General features: G+C 42.8%; 1 protein-coding gene across 4 annotated transcripts in view; it reads right to left on the reverse strand.

Moving 5' to 3' along the window:
• Positions 1-26,640, reverse strand: part of LOC137307265 (nuclear receptor subfamily 4 group A member 1-like) — a 59,003-nt gene that overhangs the window by 24,443 nt on the left and 7,920 nt on the right. The window contains exons 3-4 of one of the 4 annotated variants that reach the window (XM_067976701.1): positions 23,698-23,771; positions 4,810-5,624 (exon numbers count right to left, since the gene is read on the reverse strand). In XM_067976701.1, coding sequence (XP_067832802.1) covers positions 4,810-5,624; positions 23,698-23,771 — 889 coding nt within the window. Of the gene's footprint in view, positions 1-4,809; positions 5,648-19,633; positions 20,085-23,697; positions 23,772-26,640 lie in introns of those variants that run through there. The other 3 variants (XM_067976700.1, XM_067976698.1, XM_067976699.1) reach the window with 3 other exon arrangements.

The raw sequence follows: 26,640 nt of genomic DNA on the forward strand, positions 1-26,640 counted from the left end.
TGCAAACAGCATGTTTCCTGAAACTTGCAGATCTTGAAATTTACTCGTGAGTAACAGATTGTGTGTGGAGGAAGAGTGGGTGGGGGAATTCTCTTATCACTGGCTTTCAGTGAAAGCACGAGTTAGTCACAAGTGAGTCATGTGCGAGTTATAAAGGTCTCTCAGAAATGTAATCACCTTGGTATTCCCCTGGTCCCCATTGTATTGTCAGTCTACACCACAAGTTAAGAAAAGACACTTTAAGCAGTCGTATATCAGTGACACTATTTTTAAGTGTATTCAAAGTAGTCATTAATGCATTCATTTTTAAAAATTATTTTCATTATGTTTAGAAGATGTTATTTAATATAGTTTTGCACTGGCATGGGTGACAGGGAGCTACTTAAAGCATGAGATGCAGCCAAATCCATTATAGCTAAACACATCACTAAAAGTAGCAATGCAGATTAATAAGGCAATAAAAAAAGCAAACAGAGCATTGGGGTTATTTCTGGAGGGATAGAACTGAAAAGCAAAGAAGTTATGTTAAACTTGTATAGAACCTTGGTTAGACCACACTTAGAGTACCGTGCACAGTTCTGGTCTCCATATTATAAAAAGGATATAGAAGCACTGGAGAAGGTGCAAAAAAGATTTACAAGGATGATACCAGAACTGAGAAGATATACTTATCAGGAAAGATTGAACAGGCTGGGGCTCTTTTCTCTAGAAAAAATAAGGCCGAGGGTGACCTGATTGAGGTCTTTAAGATTATGAAAGGGTTTGATAGAGAAGATGTTTCCACTTGTGGGGAAGACCAAAACTAGGGGCCATAAATATAAGACAGTCCCTAATAAATTCAATAGGGAATTCAGGAGAAACTTCTTTACTCAGAGAGTGGTGAGAATGTGGAACTCGCTACCACAAGGAGTAGTTGAGGTGAATAGCATTGATGTATTTAAGGAGAAGCACGAGATAAACATGAGGGAGAAAGGAATAGAAGGATATGCTGATAGGGTTAGATGAAGAGAGGTGGGAGGAGGCTCATGTGGAGCATAAGCACCGGCATAGACCAGTTAGGCCAAATGGCCTGTTTCTGTGTTGTACATTCAATGTAATTCGTTGTTAAACACTAACCTGGGAGCTGATCCAATGTTGCCTGACCTCAAAAGAATATACTGTTGGTGCGTACTGATGCATACTCTGCCATAAGTGTGTTTTCTCTGAGTTGGGAAGCTCTGAATCAGCACCCAGGTCAAACTCCATTAAAATGGATAGAAATGTCCCAGGACGCAGAACCCTATCAGTGACATCACCAGGGTGGCCAGTCTCTATTGTGCCAGGATTTTTTTTTTCCGTTAAAAAGGCAACAAATATTTTTATCACTATATAGAATCACATAGCACAGAAGGAGGCCATTCGGCCCATCGTGCCTGTGCCAACTCGTTGAAAGAACTATCCAATTAGTCCCACTCCCCTGCTCTTTCCCCATAGCCCTGCAAAATTTTCCTTTTCAAGTATTTATCCAATTCTCTTTTGAAAGTTATTACTGAATCTGCTTCCACAGCCCTTTCAGGCAGTGCATTCCATATACAATAACTCGCTGCTTAAAAAAATGTCTCCTCATCTTCCCTCTGGTTCTTTTGGCAATTATCTTAAATCTGTCCTCTGGTTACCGACCCTCATCCCTGGTATCATTCTAGCAAATCTCCTCTGCAGCCTCTCCAAGGCCTTGACATCCTTCCTAAAGTGTGGTGCCCAGAACTGGACGCAATACTCCAGCTGAGGCCTAACCAGTGATTTATAAAGGTTTAGCATAACTTTCTTGCTTTTGTACTATATATTTTCAATACTCACATTAGGCTTTCTCTTCCTTTTAAACAGCCTCAGGTCTCTTACTTCATTGTGACTATCAATAGACTGATAGATAATGGAACTACTGAGTTGTAACCATCGCCTCGCTCCTCCCTATCTCTGTTAACCTCCTCCAGCCCTATAACCCTCGGAGAACTCTGTGTTCCTCCTGTTTCCTTTGCCTCACCATTGGCGGCCGTGCCTTCAGCTATCTAGGCCCTAAGCTCTGGAATTCCCTCCCTAAACCTCTCCGCATCTCTCTCCTTTTAAGATGCTCCTTAAAACCTACCTCTCTGAACAAGCTTTTGGTCACCTGTCCTAATATCTCATGTGGCTCTGTGTCAAATTTTGTCTGATAATGCTCCTGTGAAGCACTTTGGGACGTTTTACTACATTTGCAAGTTGTTGTTGTAACACATGAGCTAATTTCAGAGGTGTAACCAGTATGAGGATTTGAGATGGGGTGGCGGACATAAACTATGCTATAGAATTTGAGGGAGGGTAACATATCGTTCCCATTCCTCTCCCCCACCAACCAACCCGCCCCCCCCCCCCACAATGGGTTGAGTTGAATCTGTTGCTCATTGTGGGAATGAATGTTTTATACGTTATGTCGCCCTTGGGAATTCAGTTGAAAAAAGTTTTTTTCATTTTTAACTGCTAAAATAATACCAATTTATTTAACAGCTAGCTTCACACCTTCCTCTCACCACCGCCCCCACCTGCTTATCTCACAATCTTGATCTCTCCTTTAGTGCTCTCTTCTCCCATCTCATCCCTCATCCAAAGCCACACCAATAAAAGACTGCTGGTGTAATTATTCATTAGATTACTCTGGCATGCATTTTTCCAGTGAACCACAAGCTAAGACTGAGAAGGCACACACAGCATTAGCCTGGGGGCACGAATCTAAACTTTTTCAAATTATTTTATACTTAGCAGATATGAAAGAACCATTGAAAAAAAAAATGAAGCCTTAATGCACTTTTTAAATACAAATAAACTCCTTTTTCCATTATATCCCAATGGAAGGTCAAACCCCACTCCCAACTGAAAAACAATGAGACATTTGAAAGGACCACTATTTTCTGGTAATTTTTTTTGCCAGATACTCGATTAAGCTTGTACACAGAGGGCCACTGTGTCACAAGTAGATTTGCCACCTGAACTGGGCAGTGAGCAGTCTGAAAATTTCTAGAATATAAATCGTATATCCAAAATCAACATTTTTCAACTCTCTCCTATGCTCGGTGATGTGCAGACATCCATTATTAATTTGTGGGTTCAAGCCCCACTCCGGGACTTGAGCACATAATCTAGGCTGACACCTTCCATGCTGTACTGAGGGAGCGCTGCACTGTCAGAGGTACCGTCTTTCAGATGAGACGTTAAGCCGAGGCCCTGTAAGATCCCATGGCACTATTTTGAAGAAGAGCAGGGCAGTTCTCCCCGGTGTACTGGTCAATATTTATCCCTCAACCAACATCACTAAAACAGATTATCTGGTCATTTATCTCATTTGCTGTTTGCGGAATCTTGAAGTGAACAAATTGACTGCCATATTTGCCTATGAAACAGTGACTACACTTCGAAAAGTAATTAATTGGCTGTCAAGCACTTTGGGATATCCTGAGGTCTTGAAAGGCACTATAGAAATACAAGGTTTTTCTTTCTTAAAGGTTGTCAATGAATTTTCATCAGTAGCAAAGCAAACATCAGAGCTCAACCCTTGATCCCACCCTCTGCCCCACACCTAACCTGCCCCCATCTGGTGTTGAACTTGGGAAAAGAAAGCAACCCTAATCACAAGCAGTGGACCATCTGGTGCTGTAAATATTTTAACTATATAATTCCAAGAACAACCCACCCAAAAAATGAATTTCACATTTTGTGCCGCAATAGACATCATGCCTGTCAATCATAGAATCTTACAGCATAGAGGGAGGCCATTCGTCCCATTGTGCCTGTGCTGGCTCTTTGAAAGAGCTATCCAATTAGTCCCACTCCCCTGCTCTTTCCCCATAGCCCTGCAAATTTTTCCTTTTCAAGTATTTATCCAATTCACTTTTGAAAGTTCAATGTTGTCAGTTATCCTAACAATCAACATGCCACAAGTTTGAGTGAAATGCTAAGTACAGGCTGTTCCTTGCTCTTCTAGAAAATTTGCCTGCCCTGGCGTCGTCTTTCCGTAGATGCAAGGATGTTTTATAGATTGCATCTGTAGTGCTACCTCAATGCTTTGATTTTCGGTCCTATATTTACTTGTTGCAATAGGTGTCCTCAAAAATGACCAGAATTTTAAACTTGGGGCAAACTCAGACTTCGCAAAGTCTTAACATAGAAGACAGTACACCGTTTCTGCCCCCCTCCCCCCCTCCCCCACCTTGTTCTATCAACTCTCAGAAGGTTATGGGACGGGTCACAGCTGGGAAAATGCTGCATGGAAGATCAAAGCTGAGATGGTGGGACTGTGTACGGGAAAACCTGAATGGAAGAGTGACAACAGGCAGACAGCTGCAACAGCCAGCAGAGAGGAGAGTGTGCTGGCAAGGATTTGTCACAGATAGCCTGGTTATGGCAACTAACCAACTGACTCTTCATGCTCTAAGCTATAACCTGTGACATAGGGGGAACTGTACCTTACCAAATGTACTCCTGCAAACCATTTTATGAACAAATTCCAATTTCCATATGACAACTGTCATTCTGCTTCGGAACTATTGTAGAACATACAAGATTCATATCTTCATCTTGTTGAATTACCAACAAACGGGAGGACACAATGGGGGTAATTTTGACTTTGTGCGATAATGTAAAACGGCCGATAGAAATAGAACGGGTGAAGTCACTAGGAATAAAAATCGGGAGAGATGTAAACGGGCTGCCGATTCGTTATCATCCGTTTTACACTATCGCACAGAGTCAGAATTACCCCCAATCATTGTTAAAATAAGGTTCAAGAAATTGATCAAATACCTTGAAGAAACCTTTGCATCCTTCACAGGTTCGTACACCGTAATGTTGGCATGAAGCATTATCTCCACACACAGCACACTGGCCCTCACTGGAAGGGGGATTACGAACCGGTGGAGAGGGGATGGGATTGTCTATTACAATGGGACTGTCCAAGATCCGCGGTCCATGGTCCATGGATAGAGCAGGAAAATTCATTGAGGCATGATTGGTGACATCATAAGACATGGTGTCAACTAGTTGGTGGACAGTATTAGGGCCATGGGAACTTGCATCAAGCCTCATGTGGCAATGTGGCACAGGAGACTCTGAAGGTAACTGTTTAAAGGAAAAGAATGAAAGTTGGGAAACGTTTTTTTGTTGCTCTAATAAATGATCCATCTCACTATATTGGAGTGAGTGATGAGGAAAAGAATCATCCCATATGGACATTTGCTGCATTTGAAAACCAGGGGTTGAAGGTGATGGGATGGAGCAAGATCCATTGTAGTATTGAGAAGATCCACATTGAGGTATCACCTCTTCTAAATGCATGTTGATTGAGCCTGGGTAACAGCCAAACATTTGAACGTCCTCCACTTTAAATGGAGACTGCTGGTTGGAAAGCATCAATTGGTACAAATAGGCATCAAAGTCTCCGTTGTTGCTGTTGATGAAAGTGTTGAAACTGGGTAGAGAGGTGGTGGCAGCGATCTCAGTGGTGGAGAGGTCCATTCCAAACTTGACAAACTCAGGAGTCAAGAAGTCAGAATTGTAGTCCTCATATGGTCCTCCACCTTGTGGCAAGGTCCCATATTGTGCCTGAAGGCAAGGCATCTCTGAAAAAGAAACATATTAAAACCTATTCAAGTTAGAGGGTATTTTGGTCTTCCTTCACTTGTCTTGCATCTTGCACTACTTAATCAATACAGAATATACACGAGATGGATGTCTAGTGATGTATTGTAACATTTTTATTTTACCTCCAAAGTCAGAGATCAATTCTCCAAGATGGCAGAGTGTTTTTATATATCAAAACTACTCTAAATTTGACAGCGGGTTATTCAAACTGCCAAGACCACTGGGTGGTGGAATAGTTCTATCTTGCACTGAGTGATACCTTCAAGGCAATATGGTACAGGCCGGATGTAGCAAACAGATCTACATTTATTGCCTGAGCTCCTAACCTCGGCCCTTTCTTTCCATTGATTATTGTCTATTATTATGATATTTTTGGCTCTGTATCCAAAGATTAGTGTGTTGAATCTAAGCTGGGCATTTTTTGAGTCTGGACCCAAGACCTCCCTTATTGGAAAATGGGTGTAAATTAGCACCCTTACCAAACATCGAAGAAGAACCTTTAAATACTTATGGCCTATAGCTCAGGCAGGTCCCGGCTTGACTAGCTGGTTGGTGTTGAGTTAAGTGATCTCAGTGGGAAGTAATGGTACATTGTGCCTGAGCTAGAAAGGGGGGGAAAAAAAATCACCCAGGGTACCCACTTCTGATAGCTATCCAGTGACTCCTGCTGAAATGTTTGCGTCCGTGGGCATTGGTTGAAGGCAGAATCTAGGCCTCAGCTGTGCTATCCTTCATGGCTCAGCTCACACACTGAACAATGATCTGTTGGGTGAGCTACACGTGCTGGCACCTTCAGGAGAGGAGGAGGAGGAGGAGAGAAAATTGGAGGGAGGATAAACGCTTATTGATCTGATATGCTGTCTTTTTTTTTAAAATAGTGACTCGATTCATGTTTTGCATGTAGCCTCAAATAAATCGAACGTAACAGGACACGAGGCTGCAATCCAAGCAGTTGTGTTGGCCTTATGACAGCAGACATTCTAAGCGCATATAAGTGGCCATTTGTCATCACATTTTATATATATATATTTTTTTTTTAAAAAATTGAACCCCGTATCATGTTCTTTGAGCAAACTGATAGCTGCTGCCACCATGGGATTTTTTTTCATATTTTTATAGGAAAATTTTTTTTAAATGTGTTTGTCTTTGAATTTGCACCATACAATGCTGTGAAAGTGGTCATTGCTAAATTTTACATCAGGTTTCTTGTAAACAGTTAACTTAAACACAGGAACAGGAGTGGGCCATTCAGCCCCTCGAGCCTGTTCCACCGTTCAATTAGATCATGGCTGACCTGTATCGTAACTCCATTTACCTGCCTTGGTTCTGTAACCCTTGACTTGTGTTAGGCAAGAGTATTATCAATCTCAGTTTTGAATTTTCAATTGACCCCCAGCCTCAACAGCTTTTTGGGGAAAGAGTGTTCCAGATTTCCACTCCCCTTAAAGCAGGTTTTTTTCTCCAATATCGTATTTCTGGATTTAGGTTAAAATCAACATTTCTTGGGTACATTCATCAATTGTGTGCCCCCAGCAGAGAGTCGTAGTCGAAGAGAGTGGGTATCGGAGAGAAAGCAAAACACAGTAAAACTAATTCTCTAACCCTTGCTCCCTTTGAGTGTGGTTCTACAAGTAGGATGGGTAAATGACCTCTATTTTTGAAGAAAGAAATTAAATAAAATTTGTTCTCTTATATAGAAATGTCCTCTCATGCATTCTAAGAGTCAAGGCACTTCCCTTCCATTTGATAGCTGTTTTTACTCTCCTTTTATCTTTCTAAAGCTTTTTTACCATCTGACTAAAATGATCTTTATACAGTGTTCAGTTCTTTCCAGCTTTAAAAAAAAATCTTGCAGGTTATTAAACCCAATCACAACTTAAATTTTAAAGGGACTCGGTTTTCTCCTAGTTTCCAGTTCTGACGAATGGCCCACACCTGAAATGTTAACCCATCTTTCCTGTTTCAGGTGCTGATGGACCTCTGTGTATTTCCAGCATTTTCTGTTTTTTTAATTTTAGGTTTCCAATAGAGTGACTCACCATAGAATTACTACCATTGGCACTGATATATATCTTAAGAAAAAAAAATATGAAACTTCAACAAGAGCCAGCATCTTCAGGAGAAAACTGGGAAAAATTAAATTTCAAACTTGTTCTCCTAGAAAACACAAGGGGCGCTTATAACTAACATTAGGTATTTACTCAAGATATCCACTACAAACGTACGAACATACAAAAATGTCAGACAGGAAAAGACCAGCTTGTCCATCCAGCCTGTCCCATACAGTTGTGATGCTTTATGCTGCAGGTCAAGAGACTCCCTGTCCACTAGGTACCATGTAGTCTCCTGGGAGAGCCAAAAAACGAGATCAAAAACCCATGGCCAATTAGGGAAAAAATCTGGAAAATTGATCTCCGATCTCTCTAAGCGACACCATGGACTGTGACTTATTATTTGGTACCTGCTTCTTGTATGGCATGATCTCCACCCCAGCCAGGATCTGGTCCAGCTCTGTCTTTAAGGTACACAGTGTATCAGCACTCACGGCACAAGCCTGTTCCACAGGTCTACTATTCTCCGGGAGAAGAACTGCCAAACATCTATCCTATTTTTTTCCCTTGCGTCATGTATACTGGTCCTTCCCAACCCAACACTCGCCCAAATCTTCGTCTCATCCGCAAACTTGCAAATCATTCCCCCAACACCTCCATCTGGATGTTGATTACCCAACAATATTGATCAAGTAAAATCAAATGTGATAGCAATACTGTCTGGTCGCTTGAGCCCCAAGAACACAATAGAATGGAGAGGATACTTCATTAGTGTGTCTATTTCTGCAGTGCTTGGACCTCCTGGAGTTGTACTGGCTGCCAAAATATGAGCTTATGCTCCAGTAACAACTCATGTTCCTTTTCCCCGTTCTCTCGAGCAATAACTGAGATAAACACGTACACCAACAGCAGACACTTATTCAGACCAAAAAGAGAATAATGTGAGTCGCATGGGAGCAAACCTCATGTCCTTCTAGTCCCACTGATCAAACCCATTTCTGTTATCTTTGGACCAAACTGCACCAACTTGGCTCAGTTGCTAACAGAATGTTGTCCTATGCGGGGCTCGCACCCACGTCATCCCTAGGCCGACACTCCAGCCTCGCACTTTGTTGTCAGAGGTGTTGTCTTTCGGATGAGGTGCTAATCCACAGCCTAATTTGCTTGTTCAGATGGGTGTTAAAGATCCCCCCTCACCCCCTGGCAGCATTGGAAGAAGAGCAGGGGAGCTCTCCTGGTGTCCTGACCAACACTCGTCCCTCAATCGACACCACAAACAGATTAAGCGTTCATTCACCTCATTGCTGATCCTATGATCTTGATGTGCAAAAAAAAATGGCTGTCGCCTTGCCCGTATAAGAACATTCACTGCACTTCAAATTAATTCTGATATTGTTATGATGTGATAAGGCACTATATAAATTCAAATATTACATTTAGATACAAGTATTATTCACTTGAAAAGATGATCTGATTTTCTGATAACCCATCCCCACCTCCCAGAATCGAAGGAGGGAGGAGCGTTAAGGTGCCATGGGTTTACTCCCCGAGGGCATGGTTCCAATTCCTGCTGTACCAGTGTGTGGGAGGTGGCAAGCGGAGGAAATTCAGAAAAACTGGAAAGCAAAAAAAAACTGGAGAGCCAGTTTTTACTGAAAAAAACTCAACGAGTTTTCAGACTAAGTACAGCACCTGGCATCTCTTACTGCACAATAGTTAATCATGGACTCCATTCCACCCACTGAAAGTAAGCAAGCCGCTTCTGGCAGGGTCTTAATGCTGTATGCTTGACATAAATTGCAGCAGGATCTGACAAAGCCATAACTAGCCTGTTCTGATAAAAAGCTCTGTTTGTACGAGGATTTCAATAAAGGATAAATGGACTAAAATAGGCAACTTGACGATCACAACCTAACGAGCAGATATTTCACACAAATGTGTTTCTCTTTTTCAGTGCGCTCCAGGTGAGATTGAACAGTGCCTTGGCTATACTTAGCGTTAAAGAACAGGTAGTCGTAACAGATTTTTGTGGTTAAACCATGTCTGTTATTCTGTACAAGGGTACGTTGGAATTATAAAGTGATATTAGCCATGTAGTAGACTCTTTGTTCTGGTTTCTAATTGTGGTGCCACCTGGTGGTATCTCATAGCTCTTGCAGGATGGTATTAAAGGGAATTTCCCTATTCTTACAGTGCTACCCAGCAACTGAAAGGCACCTGTTGCTTGTCCTATCTGTTTAATGAGGATATTTGCTGTAACATTGATTTACAGTCTTTAATGCAGTGTTTGTAAACAGAGATAACTATATAAAGGGAACCTTTGACCCATGATAAATGTGAAATACATCTTATTGAATTGTCACTTAATCCTAAGTGTTATGCAGGGAGATCTTTTATATACTTACAATGTGCTTGCTCCCGTTTGTTTAACTCTAAAACTGCTGGTTGTAACTACTCTGGGAGCAGACAACCTTGTGTAGACCCCAACCCTGCGACAATGGCCAGTTCTTCCCCAGAAGCGTGCTGCCAACAGTCCCATCATCTGATTAAAGAGGTCCCCTGCAACTTTGTGATCGCAAAGTTAAGTTCGGTTCACTTGAATTTTTTTTTAAATTTTACAGCACAAGTTTTTCATTTCATTTCACAATTGCAAAGACAACGAAGATTTTTTTTTAAATGGAAAAGGGAGCAAGCGCGGCTTTTAAAAAAACTAAAGGCACAGAACAGCTGGGCCTTAATGTGCCATTCTGAGTGTTGGGTTACCCCTTTAAGATGGCTCTTTGTTATCTGAATCATCTCCAAAAAATGGAGGAAGACGGTCCCTTGGCAATAGCAAAAGTAAACAGTGGATGGCTTACTGCATGGGCAGCCAAAATATCAACTTAGATGCCTTTTTTTGGAGGGCATAATACATGATAAACTTGATATGCTGAACTGACAAGTACTAATAACTCTCCCCTATCTTAAAAAAAAATCAGATTGCAAGGACCTCTTGCCTAGTGCAACATTCATTATAGAACAAGTTACTAGATAGATATTAAACAGTGGTGAGCCATTAGCTGTGAGTGGCTTTTACTGTGGTTTCTTAGAATATGTCACACTGACTCATGTCTAATGACGATTGACAGATCCTCTTCCCTTGCCATTAGAGAGCACTGCAGGTTTCAGTATGGAATTGTTTATACGTATTCCTAATACATCATTTTAAAACATTCCTCCTCCTTGCAAGCTCGCTGGGTTGAAATGAAAGCTCATTGCACCATAATCTACACTTTAATTATTTCCCAAACTCTCAAAACTGTGGGACTCCTTACTTTCCTCAATCTTCTCGTCCTCCTACAATCTATTGGCTTCTAATAGCTAATCACTACTTCTCGATTTACCTCATCTCTTACCCTGTTCAACATTAGCATGGCTTTGGCCTTTCATCTAGGTTTCTTAATTAAAAAAAAAATCTAGGGGCTATAAAGGAAAATTACAGATGGGGAACTCCACTTAAGCCTAGAAACAAATCCTGATGAATATTTCTGAATTGGGTGGCTTGCAATTCAGTGTACATCAGATCTGTGGCACTCTCTTCACTGGGTAAGTGTTTCCAGTCCTGCCTGGTACTGTATTTCTAGCACACCTTGTGAAAGCCCTGAAGCATAGTCCTTAAAAAGCCAGTTAGTCGCACCTAGTGGAAGAATATCAATACTGCATATTTTTGTTCCTTCCTCACCCCTGCCAATTTTCTCCCCATCTCTCCTCTCCTCTCCTGGAAAATTGCATATGTGTGGACATTGGATAAAGGCAGGACTGTGCTGGGCCACGATGCTCCTCATGGTTGAATATTCTGCCGCCATTCACACCATGAGGAATGGCCGCTTGGGTGTGATATTGGCGGACAGCCAACACCAGCGGAACAGTTCACCAGCAAGAGTCAGTGCCTTAATGGAGGGGAGGGAAGAAAATAAAAAAGAACCATCATTGCGAACCCGGAGCATGTGTCGGGACTATGGCAAAGCTCCAACCTGCACCCACCCCCGACACCACAAGTATAGTTCCTCAAAGACTTTTGGTTCTCCCAGGGGTCGCCAGGGTTGAATTTGCAAAACTGTATTACAGTAGCATCCTGTTTTTAATGCAGACCAATGTGAAACCTGCCACCGGGTATCACTGTGGCTACCTACACGAGGTCACTCCTCGCCATGCCAACAAGAAGCGCGCTTCCTAAGAAAAGGCCTTCAGAAAGGGTTAATAACCTGGCCTGTGACTGGCTGGTAGCCTGCCAGTCATGGAGGTTGGAAAACAATGTTAATTTGAGCCAGATCAGTGAAAGCATTTTAGATATTCTGCACTGACCCCCTTGGCTGAGGTTCCCCTTTAACTGCTATATAATCTGATGTACACGTTCACGCAGATTCTTCTATCTTCTCAACGCATGGAGATGACTTATACATTGATGCAACTTCTACACCAGAGTTTATGGTGCTTTGGAATACAGCACTGTGTACACCTCACACACAAAATGGGACAGTACCAGGGGGTTAATGAAAGCGGGTCACCCGTGACCTGGTAACCCATGACTGATCGAGCTATCGAGTTATGTAGGTCAGGTCAAGTGTGAGACAGTTTCTCTTCTGGCTGCCTGCTACAACCATCATGAAAATGCTAGTTAGTGTTTCATTCGTTTAAAGACACTTGCGTTGAAAAGATAGGTCTCGCTCTGCTGCCCGTATCCTAACTCGCGCCAAATCCCATTCCCCCATCACCCCTGTGCTCGCTGACCTACGTTGGCTCCCGGTTTGGCAACACCTCAATTTTAAAATTCTCATCCTTGTTTTCAAATTCCTCTATGGCCTTACCCCTCCCTATCTCTGTAACCTCCTCCAGCCCTACAACCTTCCGAGATCTCTGCACTCCTCCCATTCCGGCCTCTTGCGCATCCTCAATTTTAATCGCTCCACCATTGCCGGCCGTGCCTTCAGCTGCCCAGGCCCTAAGCTCTGGAATTCCCTCCCTAAACCTCTCCGCCTCTCTACCTCTCTCTCTCTTCCTTTAAGACACTCCTTAAAACCTACCTCTTTGACCAAGCTTTTGGTCACCTGTCCTAACATCTCCTTCAGTGGCTCGGTGTCAAATTTTGTTTGATAATCGCTCCTGTGAAGCCCCTTGGGATGTTTTACTACGTTAAAGGCGCTATATAAATGCAAGTTGTTGTTTTGTTAGACACATTAGTATTTTGTGATAATTACAGATTCTATACATTATGAGCTGGAGGCAGCAGAGTCATGGCAATGTGTTCGAAGCCCCAGTGAGGGTTATGTAGAGTGAGAGGACACAGGCTTAGGCCCCCTGTTTGCCAGGGAGGCAAGGTACCAATCTCAGCTGTCCCATCAAGGAGAGGCGCTGAGTGAATTCCGGGCATTTCCCACACAAGGAAGGGAAAAGTCATAGTAGCCAGTTATTCCTGAGCTACTCTCACACTCCTCCTCATGGCTGCACTGGTGAAGAGCTTGGAGCAGGTTTCTAGCCTGTCCTCTTAGCTGGGGGTATGGGGAGGGGGTGGTGAGGGGGTTTGGTGCTGAAGGACTGTGAAGAAAACCGACACAAAATGCAAAATAAGAACTACAAATACCTCCTGTGCGTCAAGATCATGAAATAAGAAATTAAATATTTATGCACGTGTGGAACATAAACACTGGCATAGACCAGTTGGGCCAAATGGCCTGTTTTTGTGCTGTAGACTCGACGTAACTCGATGACATCGCAAGTCAAAGTGTCAGATTTTGTTATTGGTGCCAATCAAAGGTATTAAACAGAAAGATAATCATTCCTGATAGTTTATCTGCCCTTAGGGAGGAGCCTTCAATTTACAAACAGCTGCCAATCTACAGAGAAACAATTACCTTTAATTGACCTCAAGATATGCCTAGTACAACTTGTGGCTTTAAAAAGGGACATGGCTGCACTATAGCAGCAGAGTAATATTCTGCGTGTTACATGATATTTCTCTCCCGTCTCACCAGAAGCACCATCACGGGTGATCGACTAGCATCTTAATACTGTACTGAAAGAAAGCAGCTCCACGAGCTTGCTGGCTAAACGCACCTTCTGGTCCGGTGCTAAGCCACGCAGACTAGGAGGGTCCCAAGTCCGCCCCTCAGTCTATACTGAATCAGCTGGTCTCAGCCCAGGACTGCACTGGTGTAGGACTAGCTGCACTATAGTTGGTCTCAATGCCCCTAGAGTGAGCAAGGGGGAAAAAAAATATGAACTGGGATTTCTGCTCCTGATTATTATCCAGCAACCTCCGTTGGAAAAGCATATGCGTGGAAGATGTTAAGTGAGGACAGGATCAGACTGTGATGCCCCCTGTGGTGGAATGGCCCATCGACACTCACTGCCTGTGCTCACACATGAGGAATGGCCACTTGGGTTAGGGACAGCAGGACTGCTGGCACCCGGGGAACCATACTCCAGTAAGGGGGCAATTACTTTGGGAGGGGTCAGGTGGAGAAAATTGGCAATCTTTTTTTAAAAGCAAGGGAGCACTCCCTCAGTACAGCACTGGGAATGTCAGCCTAGATTATGTGCTTAAGTCTCTGGAGTGGGGTTTGAACCCACACCCTTTCTGACTCAGAGGCAAGAGTGCTACCATTGAGCCACACTGATTCATGGAGCTTGTTATCGACTTTAAAGGGGAACTCATACATGCAAAGGTTTGTTAAACTGTGGAATGTATTCCCACAGGTGAGGCTGAGAAAATTAGACAAGAACTTGAAGTGGAAACAAATGAGAAATGGTGTTAAATGTAGTTAGCTCCAACGAGGAGCAGGTATAGGCATGATGGGCAGAATCGTCCCCTTCTGTGCCAAAATTTCTATTACATCGAATTTACAGCACGGATACAGGCCATTCGGCCCAACTGGTCCCTGCCGGTGTTTATGCTCCACACGAGCCTCCTCCCACCCTACTTCAACTAAACCTATCACCATAACTATTCCTTTCTCCCTCATGTGTTTATCTAGCTTCCCCTTAAATACATCTATACTATTCACCTCAACTATTCCTTGTGGTAGTGAGTTCCACATTCTCACCACTCTCTGGGTAAAGAAGTTTCTCCTGAATTCCCTATTCGATTTATTAGGGACTGTCTTAAATTTATGGCCCCTAGTTCTGGACTCCCCCACAAATGGAAACATTTTCTCGACATCTACCCTATCAAACCCCTTTATAATCTTAAAGACCTCCATCAGGTCACCCCTCAGCCTTCTCTTTTCTAGAGAAAAGAGCCCCAGCCTGTTCAATCTTTCCTGATAGTTATAACCTCTCAGTTCTGGTATCATCCTTGTGAATCTTCTTTGCACCTTCTCCAGTGCCTCTATATCCTTTATATAATAGAGACCAGAACCGTTTGCAGTACTCTCCATGATTTAGTCTAAATCAGATGTATAATCACATAGTGATGTATAATCACACGTGGTGTCCACTGGTACCGCAGAGACTGCTGTGTGTACTGGACACTGGAAATAATATTATTTAAGTTTATACGTTTCCTTTATTTTTTGATGCTTTCATTCTTTATTAGTTGTGCCCCATCTAAAAAGAGGCACTTTTGTTTGATGACACTGCGGCAACCCAATGACTCCTTATTAGTTTATGTAGAAAAGGCATACCATTTCTCAATAAACTGGGGTAATTTGAGTGAACAGCAGTATGAGTGTTACCAATGACACACTGACACCCACTGCCAGTATGTAAAAAGAAAAAATAAGGTCAGAAAAAGTATCACCATGTTGTCCGAGTGAGATATTATTAAACAGTGGAAACACTTGCCCACTTTTGGCATCCAGTGTCATCGTCAATAAGCACTCCTGGGTTAGCTACAAATGGGCATCAAACCACCCCAAATAATTCAACCAGCAAACCTGCTGAACTACCTTCAGGGTAAAGTGCTTCATAGAACTGAGGTGAAATAAAGAAAATACAACAGAGCAATTTAAAGAACTGGTGCAACTCTGCATACAACACTAGAACACTGATGCAATACACTATATAGCTTCATATATGCTTCACTGATAAAGTCAAAGTGAAGCCGACATTTAAAAAAGGACAAATCTCAGCATCGGGCTCCCTTTATAAGCTACGGCGACTTCAACAACAACAACTTGCATTTATATAGCGCCTATAACAGAGTAAAAATGTCTCAAGGCGCTTCACAGGAGTGATTATCAAATGACGTTTGACACCGAGCCACATAAGGAGATATCAGGACAGGTGACCGAAAGCTTGGTCAAAGAGGTAGGTTTTAAGGAGCGTCTTAAAGGAGGAGAGAGAGGTTTAGGAAGGCACGGCCGCCAATGGTGGAGCAAAGAAAATGAGTCTATTTCTGTTCAGTTTCTTGAATATTTTCATCTAACTAGTGGTACAGATGAAGAATGTTACAGTCAAGCTGATAGTAACATGTTAAAAGGGATCCTGATACCGAGGCTCCCTTCTTTAGATGGTAGTGAGGGCAGTGCTATTAGCATATACTGACGCTGTTCACCTGTCTTTTTTTTTTAAACTGAGTTGTCTTCGCACCTCAGCAAAAAGCTTGCTTAATCCAGGTTTGCATTTCTATTTAATTGAATTAAAAACCTGTTGGTTCTGCAAGAAACCGATACTGCGCCAAAAGAAAAAGAGATGGGTCTTCACGGAGAGCTTTTGCAGGGATTACAATTCTCGAGTTCTGCAGCATCCTCCTGTCGCTACCTGACAGGTTGGAGGAATATTTCTCGAGTTCGTCTTCCTCAATTGTCATTCTTGCACTTAATAAATCTGTTGTTGAGAACTATCAAGATTGGGGGGATTTGTAAGTGGTTCCAGCCCATCCCTCAACCTAGGCATATGATATTTAAAACACAGAATGTGAGACTAAGAATGCTCTTCATGGGGTCCGTTTATATTTTCTGTCCATACCATGATGGGAGAAGTATAGATTTTTTTTAAAAGTGCTTTTTTTCAAATTCAAACTTCGCTCTTTTAACAGTTCCTCCCTCCCCACATTAATCTTTATCACCAGCCATCTTCACATCTTCCTCTCGACCCCCCCCCCCCAAAATGCTCTGAGACGTTCCCCCAACAGGAGGGGTGCAAGCTGTTCTGTTGCAAGGTTACAAACTATTTAAAAAAATAACCAATCATACCCAATGAGATAGGTTAACATTTTGGGTCGAGATTTTTTCTGACTAAGGATTTCCATTCAAAACATTAACATTCAGATGCCGACAGGCGTGATATGTATTTCCAGCATTTTCGATTTTTGCAATTGGTGAAAATGGCACTGTGGAGGTGGCATGGGGCGCCAACCAAATGTGCCAGCATGCCATTTTGCACCTGTGGCTTCCCCACACGGGCATTGCCATTTCCCCCCCCCCCCCCCCCCCGCCAGGATCATCAGTCTATCCCCGGGCCACTCTGCCTACAAGTATAGCGGCTGAGGTACAGGAACAAGACCAGCCTCCATACATCCCAGCATTATGTATGCTGCAACAAGGTTCGGGGGGCGAAAAACATCAAAAACTAACACAATGGCCCAGAATTTGCTGGAGTGGGGCATCTCGCGGCGTGGCCCGTTAGTTAGACTTTTCGCCCGAGCTCGAAAAATGTTTGCGCCGCAAATTGCTGGAAGTGTGAGCTGATAACGGCAGCAGCTTGTGACGATTCGCAATTCATAGGGTATCTCTTCCTCGCCACAAGTTGCTGGACAATTCACACGTTGATAATGCTGAGCGCCATTAAACACGCCGTTATTTTGGCAGCAAATTCTGGGCCAATATACTTTACAAGTGGCATTTTTTAAAATGACTGACACTTTTAAATCAAGTTGCGTTTTTGTAGTCATTAAAACGTTTTAAAAATAAATGTCATTGCTATACCAGGCACACGATCAAAGTGGCAATGGATATCATATTATTAGTTATAAAGGCACCTGTTAATCTGCTTTAGATTTACACTTGTCAGCAGCCTTTTCCCCACTGACCGACAGGCATTCTGGACATCACATACCCTGGATTTTATAATTAATAAATATTTCCACTCATGCTTATTTGCCTTGTGCATATTTGTCATTTGAAATATGTTTTATATATCAAGGTTAGACACACAGGCATGTCCTTTTGAAAATGTTGTTTTTAATCATTTATATGTGTTGGAATAACAAAGTTCCACACCTCCAACAGTAGCATTCACAATTCTAAACAAAATATGCATGGTTACCTTCTGTTGTTTTAACTGTTGTGTAATTTTATTAGCCAGTTTATTGCAATGTTGCAAATATAAGTATTACATTATTCTCTCTCTACTTTCTTTTCTGTAGCAGAATTGGAAATGCTGCCCAAGGCGGTTTTATGGCTCAAAGCTCAATGTAAATGCACTACCTGTTGTGATACTAAGCTATGCAGACCAGGGAGGTCCCAGTTAAATCCCCAGTCTGTACTGAGTTAGCTGATCTCAGTTTGACTGCAAGTAGGGATGTTAGAATTGGTCTCAACATTCCTGAGGGAGAGAGGGAGGGAGGGAGGGAAATCAGCAAGGGTTCCTACTCCTATGATCCCTGGTGGAAAGTATGCACGGGTGGATATCGAGTGAGGACAGAATCGGGCTAATGGTGCGATACTCTCTATGGTTGAATGGCTGGCCAACACTCACTGCCTGGGCTCACAAATGGCCACTTGGGTGAGGTACCGGAGGTCAGCCAGTGCCCGAGGAACAGTAACGCAGCATGAGTCACTGCTGAAAAAGAGGAGAAAGTTGCAGGAAGAAAGAAATGCTGCTCATCTTTTGCAAGCAGCAAGAAAAAGACCAGGTCTAAAAATAAGACTACTGCTGCATCTCTGGCACATCTCACTGATTTCTGACCAGTCTCACAGTTCTGGAAACCACCTTACTGAAGATCACAGAATTTTATAGCACAGAAGGAGGCCATTCAGCCCATCGTGCCTGTTCCTGCCCTCTGAAAGAGTTATCCAATTAGTCCCATTCCCCTGCCCTTTCCCCATAGCCCTGCAATTTTTTCCCCCTTGAAGTATTTATCTAATTCCCTTTTGAAAGTTATTTCAAAGATATCTCATTCTTTTCAAATTTATGATTGCTGCACTAATTTTGAGCTTTGAAGTAAAAAGCCTGCCATTCTAACAATGCATTTTCCATAACTTTTAAGTGTATAAAATGTAACAGTTGCCCCTACCCCAATTAAAACAAGAGGAGTGGGAACATGGATTGGCATACCATGCTCCAACATTTGAATGCAATTCGTTTTCAATATCAATTTGACAGTTCTACTACTCCTAAAACAAGGCTGCAGCATCTGCAGATCCTATCCCTTAGTAACTGTCAGCGCTCTTGTCCTTGCTGATTCTATCCCTTGTACAGGGCAATCCTTTTTTCACTAACCTTATCCTGCAGACCCTAACCCCACCTGCTGATAAGGAGCTGGTCTGCAACACCTTCTGAACCTAAATCAGGAGCTTTACAGTTACTAGGTTTAACCGATATTCGCTTCTAAAGCAACGAATGAGATATTTTCTTATTTCCTATAATTGCACCTACAATTAAATCGAATTTTCTACACAAAACGCAGATACATTTACAAAACATTAGCAAATTAAACTTCTGTGCAATACACATAACACCGCTTAAAATATGCCCTAAGTACAATGGTCTGCGTGTTTGTTTTGTTATCTTTGATTTTAACATTTGCAAACAAAAAAAATCAGCAGAATAAACATGTTTACAAAGCAAAACAGAAAAGACAAAAACGCCTGCAACAGACATCTTTAACATTGCTTTACTTTCTTGTCCCCTCAGGGGAGAATCATTGAAAAAAAATCTGATTCATGTATCCCCAGATGCAATTTGTATTATTTTTTTAAAGCAATCAGAAAACAAGTTATATTTGCAATACATACCTGATTGTAATATATATATTAATCTTTTGTTTGTTTTTAAGAATCCAGATCAAAAATAGATTTTTTTTTAAATCCCAGTGGATGATTTCAGTTGCACAGCTATGCAACAACAGTATCAGGTTTGAAACACCTGCTTAAGCTGCCGCAGATCACAGGCACTTTGCAGCCTCGCACACTGACTGACAGACTCCCAGCTTCTGGGAATCACTCTTGTCAATGTCACTGTAATGAACTATCCATTACGTCTGAGGGGGCGGGTCGGACCCGCTCCCATTGGTCAGTCCCCCGGCCCGTGGGTTGTCCATGTCTGGGAGTTGAGCCAATGGCTGGCGGTGGAATTTGGCTGGCCGGGTCGCTCGGTGACGTGCGCGGAGCTCCATTGACGCACAGGAGGTATTTTGGAGCTAAATATAGCCGCAGGTGAAACCTGTGTAATTGCTGTTTGAGTTTATGCATTCCGTGGGAAATGGGTGTCCCCACCTGCACACAAGCACGACAATAAGCTATATTTAGATCAGGCACATAACAAAACATCACCGTGACGTTTGTATATCTTATCTACAGTGGTAGAAAGTAATGCAAACACCACTTTGTGGGTGGGGTGGGATTGCCTTTATTAAGACCAGGTTTTAATATCCAGTGCTGTTGGCTAAAAAGGCTACTGTCTACATAAAAGAAATAACTTGCATTTAAATCGCGCCTTTCAAAACGCTTTACAGCATTGAAGTATTGTAATGTAGGAAGCACAGCAGCCAATTTGCGCACAGCAAGGTCCTGCAAACAGCAATATGACAATGACCAGATAATCTGTTTTTTCAGTGAGGGATAAATATTGGCCAGGACACCCGGGGAGAACTCCTGTGCTCTTCTTCAAAGTAGTGCTGTGGGATCTTTTACATCCACCTGAGAAGGCAGACGGGGCCTCGGTTTAATGTCTCATCTGAAAGACGGCACCTCCGACAGTGCAGCACGCCCTACTGCACTGGAGTGACAACCTAGATTTTGTGCTAAAGTTCCTGGAGTGCGATTTAAACCCACAACTTGTGACTCGAGAGGCGAAAGTGCTACCCACAGCTGACACCTGAGGTTCTACTGGGAGGCAGAGGTGATGAGAAAAATAGATTTGCAATCAATGTTGGACCCTGCAACATTAGCCTCTGTACCACAGGTTTTCAAATTATGGTCCATGGATACTAGGCCATTCCACAATGGGATCCTTTCAACTTACAGCGTCCCATATTTGTTGCATAATAAATCTTTAGGGGGTGAACACTTTCCTGTGTCGCTGCCTTACTCCAACTCACGTACTGACTGCAAGCTTTTGGATGGCTGTCTCAGACACTATACCAAGCAAACACAAGCAGCTTATCAATGCGATTTCAGAATTTGTCGCCAAATGTTGATACATTCCTCGATCTTCATTAGGAAAGGTCAATAAAATGACCCACTGCCATCACAATTTCCAGTGAAAAACAACCAGATAGCCGGTCAACGGTAAATACATTACATAGAATTACATTGAGTCTACTGCACAGAAACAGGTCATTCGGCCCAACAGGTCCATGCCAGGGTTTATGCTCCACGCGAGCCTCCTCCCACCCCTCTTCATCTAACCCTACCTGCATATCTTTCCATTCCTTTCTCCCTCATGTACTTATGTAGCTTCTCCTTAAATACATCTGTGCTATTTGCCTCAACTACTCCTCGTGGTAGCAAGTTCCATATTCTTACCAGCCTCTGGGTAAAGAAGTTTCTCCTGAATTCCCGATTGGATTTATTAGTGACTATCTTATATTTATGACCCCCTAGTTCTGGTCTCCCCCACAAGTGGAAACATCTTCTCTACGTCAACCCAATCAAACCCTTTCACAATCTTAAAGACCTCTATCAGATCACCCCTCAGCCTTTTTCAACTTTGCGTGAATTGGGTTATATCAAGTGATGAACGTATGTTTTTCCTGCTAAGGTCCAATGAACGCCACCTGTTTTACTGCTTGGCTGCGATACAGTTGAACTCTATACCCCCGCTCTAATAACAGACGCAGTAAACGTGTAACATGCAGTCACCTTGAGAACTGAACCAGATTTGATACTTAAAATAAAACGACACGTGATCTGGGGACTTCGAATCTACCCTTGCTTGTAACACTTGTTGCTGATGAGGCCTGACGTCACTCTGGTTTTTAAATAACTTGTCCCCCATGATAGGGCTGCAGCGCCGTCCTTGCAACCAATTCAGCCAGATTAATGCAGCAGCAGCAGCAGCTAGTGGGGCTGCAGTACATTGCACTCGTTTATTTACACAGGAATTCAGATCTACTATTCGCCACAGTCGGGGAGAGTTCCTGATCTCGGCTTGGGACGCCAGCGGTGGGGCCCGGCAGAGTTCGAAATGCTCTGTGATAGGGGAGGGGGAAACAAATTAAAAGGGCAATTTACCACGCAGCTAGTCTCACTGACCTGCTAGTAGCTGGTTGCTAAGCAGCGAAGGAGTGAGCTCAGTTTACATGCTGGCACTCTCCATCCCAATATGGGTGGGTAGCATGAAAAGACTTAAAGGGTGCCGTAACTTTTAATTTAAAAAAAATCGTGCAGAAGGAAATCGAGTTGTTAAGGGTGAGCTTCGAAAGTCCTGTTCAGGAAGTGTGTCGGTAATGGACTATATCTTTGAACCCATGACCATCCTGGTCTGTATGATTCAGCGGGAGTCACTGGATAGCAATTAGGAGCTTGGACCCCAGGAGTACTGAGGCCAGTTGTAGAGCCCCAACTGTTGCTGAGATCAGCTAATACAACACAGACCAGGGATCAAACCTGGGGCCTTCTGGCCTGCAAGGCTCAGTATAAGTAATCCCTTTCATGGAATCTTACAGCACAGAAGGAGGCCATTCAGCCCTTTGTGCCTGTACCGGCTCTTTGAAAGATCTATCTAATTAATCCCATTCCCCTGCTCTTTCCCCATAGCCCTGTAAATGTTTCCTTTTCAAATATTTATCCAATTCCCTTTTGAAAGTTACTATTGAATCTGTTTTCAGGCAGTGCATTCCAGATCATAACAACTCGCTGCGTAAAAAAAATTCTCCTCATCTCCCTCTGGTTCTTTTGCCAATTATCTTAAATCTGTGTCCTCTGGTTACCGACCCTCCTGCCAGTGGAAAGAGTTTCTCCCTATTTATTCTATCAAAACCTCTCATAATTTTGAATGTGTAATATTTACAACCTAAGATACATACACACTTTTGCTTTTCAGTTTTATACACACTGCCTTCCTTTACAATAATAAACTGGCTAACCTCTGAGTAGCACATTATAATAAGGGTACACTATCATTTTCACAAATGCGTCATCATTTAACAACCTGTATGTACATGAATAGGACACACTAAAGCTGCTAAAATAAATGAACTCAATGATCCAATTGTTAAGGGGGCAAAGCTCCCATCAAAAAAAGTTTTTTTCTCCAAACCTTTTCTCACTTGTTTTCAAACACATGGGTAATGATACAGATTATGAAACAAATGATATATGGCCCCACTCCAGAGACTCGAGCACATAACCCAGGCTGACACTTCAGTGCAGTACTGAGGGAGTGCTGCACTGTCGGAGGTGCCGCCTTTTGGATGAGACGTTAAACCGAGACCCCCATCACCTCTCTCAGCTGGACGTCAAGGATCCCATGGCACTATTTCGAAGAAGAGCAGGGGAGTTCTCCTTGGTGTCCTGGCCAATATTTATGCCTCAACCAACATCACTAAAACAGATTATCTGGTCATTATCACATTGCTGTTTGTGGGATCTTGCTGTGCGCAAATTGGCAGCCACGTTTCCTACATTACAACAGTGATGACACTTCAAAAGTATTTCAATGGTTGTGGAGCACTTTGGGACGTCCTGAGGACATAAAAAATGCTATAGAAATGCACATTCTTTCCTTTTTCTATCATCATGTCACTTACAACACCACCGTGGCAAAAGTGACCCATAGTTCTTCTGAGACAGGCTAATGAACAGTCTCCACCCAAAACATGTTAACCGGTCTTTTCCCTTTACAGATGTTCACTGACCTGCTGTGTATTTCCAGTGTTTCCTGTTTTCATTACTGACATCTAACACCTTGGTAAACACAATATAATCACCCCTCCCCACATAAAAATTGTACGGATGTAAAAGAAGTAAAAGATTTTATGTTAAACGAAAATACTGTCTGCTGCTGTTGATTAATTTTAGCACAAAAAGCAACTTTGAATTAACAGCGGTGGGCTGTATATTCTTAGTTTCTTCAACAGACCAGCTGTTACATTTGAGACATGTCTGCTATTAGGATTAGGGGGAAAAAAATGAAGGTATACCATTCACATACCTTGTAGGCAGATTGTAAACTTGGTACTAATACAATTGTTGCCCCTGACAATGCGTGAGGCCACAGTTAACACCAGATGGACCTTACTGTGGTCTGGCTCTAGTCCCATATTTTGCTGGCAAAGTTTACTTTCCACCAGTGGCTGGCTGCCATATTTCCATTTGTAAATAATGTTGGTGCATAATTAATGTTGTCTTTATTGCTGTCTTATCTATCAAGTGTTTCTAACATTAAATAATATAGATCTTTTTGCAGTTAAAGAGAGAAATTTATTTTTATCTCCTCCTCTTAAAATCAGAAATGGCACTGTGCAATATTACACTGAATGCATTCATCTGAGACTATTTTCTCTGCTATTTTTATTGGAGTTATTAACCCAGGTTAATGCCGCTACCATTGAATTAGTGGACAAAGTCATTTCAAATGAATGCATTAAGTATTCCAAGATCATTTCTAGGTTTTATGAGGGTTAAGCTCGACATAGGAAGATTGACTTTTTAGAAAAGGGAATGATTGTTAATCCAGTATCCATACTATCCCTGTATGATTAGCCAAATAAAGCCTAGATAGGTGGGATGGACATTGGTGTTTCCCCTCTGGGAACTGGGTTCAGCACCCAGCCCAGACTAATAGGGTAACAGTCTCTCCTGTCTGCTGGCTATAAGGATCCTATGTAGGATCAGTTTAGGTAGAATCAGTTGGCTTGCCCCATCTTTGCCAGTTTTGTATTAGGATTAGTATTGTCAATATGTTGGTCAAGTCTCACTGGCTTCTTTCCCTTTTCAGTGGAATGATGGATTGGTTTTTGGCCTTTCTGACGAGGGATATTGGCCATCCACAATTGCCAGGAGAACAAAGGAACAATAGCACACATGGGATCTTTCACGCACACCTGTGCATGCAGGTGGAGCCTGGGTTTAACACCTTATTCAAAAGATGCCATCTCCAACAATAGAGCATTTCCTCACTGAAGTGTCAGCCTAGATTATATGCTCAAGTCCTGAAGTGGGGCTTGAACCCACTGCCTTCTAAATCAGAGGTGAGAGTGCTACCAACTGAACCAGTCTGATGTTAACCAAAAATGACTGGCACCTCGGAGTTTGAACAGAGCATATTTTACTATATTTTTCATTTACAGTAATCTTAAGAGTTGCACAAGGAACTGGACTATTAAATCGTGCGCCAGAAAATTCTGCATGGGTTCTTCCGTTCTCCCACTGTAACTTTTGGTAGAAGAACAATGGAAACCCCAGAGAAATCGTGACTAAAAATGGCCAATTCCAGTGTTTCTCCAGGGTTTCTGCCAATCTTCTGCCGAAGTTATGGCGGGGGAATCGGGAGAACCCCTGTGGAAATTCTTCCCGACGATGTTCATATTACTTGCTTATATTCAATGCTAAAAATGATCCAAGTGTCTTTGTTTGGTTGGTGGCGGTGGTAAGTGATAGTTCCTGGTTACATGTACACTGCCCTGATCCCCAGAGAGCCCACAATTCTCCGCCTCTAATCTGGAAGGCCTGAGGTAGATTTTTGTCCTTCCTTTTCCTGGGCATCAGGCAGTTAGGCGGAGTGCAGACAGGAAAATCAAGTGAGGAGGATCGCATGCCCCTTTAAGATCGCATGCCACCTTATTTTCTTTCCCATTCGTTTCAACGGAAGAAAAATCGCTGGGTTCCATTACTGACGTGCTATCCTCCCGTCACATTTTCCCGTCAGCGCTCCCCCCCGGGCGATGATTAATGCCCAGGCGGTAAGGACGAAAATCTGCCCCCCAGATTAGGAAACGAAATTTGTTTGAAACCCTTGGCACACTGATATCGTCCAAGGGCTTCGCACAGTAAATCATAGTAACTCACCTAGCTACATGATCACTTACTGACATCCAGGATGTGCTGAAGATTGGGCACATGTTTGTCATTACATGTTTTCCTTCAACTTGCAACATATCTAGACTACTTCTCTGCTTGCAGGACACACACTACAAGGGAGCGGACCTGAACGAGAGAAGGGCGTCAGAAATTACAAGTCCTTGATTGCCTTGGAGGAAGCCACCCTGGACATTCTTGCATTTAGAGCATGGAGGGAGTATGAGAAGGTGAAGCCATGAGTCTCCTCCAAATGCATGTTTAGTTCTATTCTGCTTTTATGCCTCACTCATTCCTGCACAGGCATACGCACAACCACATAAACATCACACACAGTATCGTGCAATTCGAGACCTGCTCGAGGGTGTCTCTTGAAGGTAAGCTACAGTGCACTGGTGAGCAGGAGCTAGCGGTAGTGATAAAAGAGGAGCAGGGACCTGTTGCCTGGATGGCCATATAGCTGCCATCGAAGACCCCTTGTGCTTTGAGAAATCTTGCAGTGAGGTAACATTGGAGAGCCATGTCATTCTCCTGTTGCTATTCAGTAAGAAAGAAATTAAATTGTTGTCCACACTGACCGATGCAACAGTCACCTGTTAGATACAAGTGTGGGTTGCAGATTGGCTGATACTGCAGATGATCCCTATGCTCAGCTGGAAGGAGTTGGGTGCAGAAAAGTTGAGGACGGTGGCGACCTTGGCTACCACTGACAGTGCCATCCCTACAGTGTAGGATGGCTACAGGCCTCCTTGCAGCAAATGGTACAGCCCCGCAGCTGGCTC

The sequence above is a fragment of the Heptranchias perlo genome, chromosome X, assembly GCF_035084215.1.
Source record: "Heptranchias perlo isolate sHepPer1 chromosome X, sHepPer1.hap1, whole genome shotgun sequence".
Lineage (NCBI taxonomy): Eukaryota > Metazoa > Chordata > Chondrichthyes > Hexanchiformes > Hexanchidae > Heptranchias > Heptranchias perlo.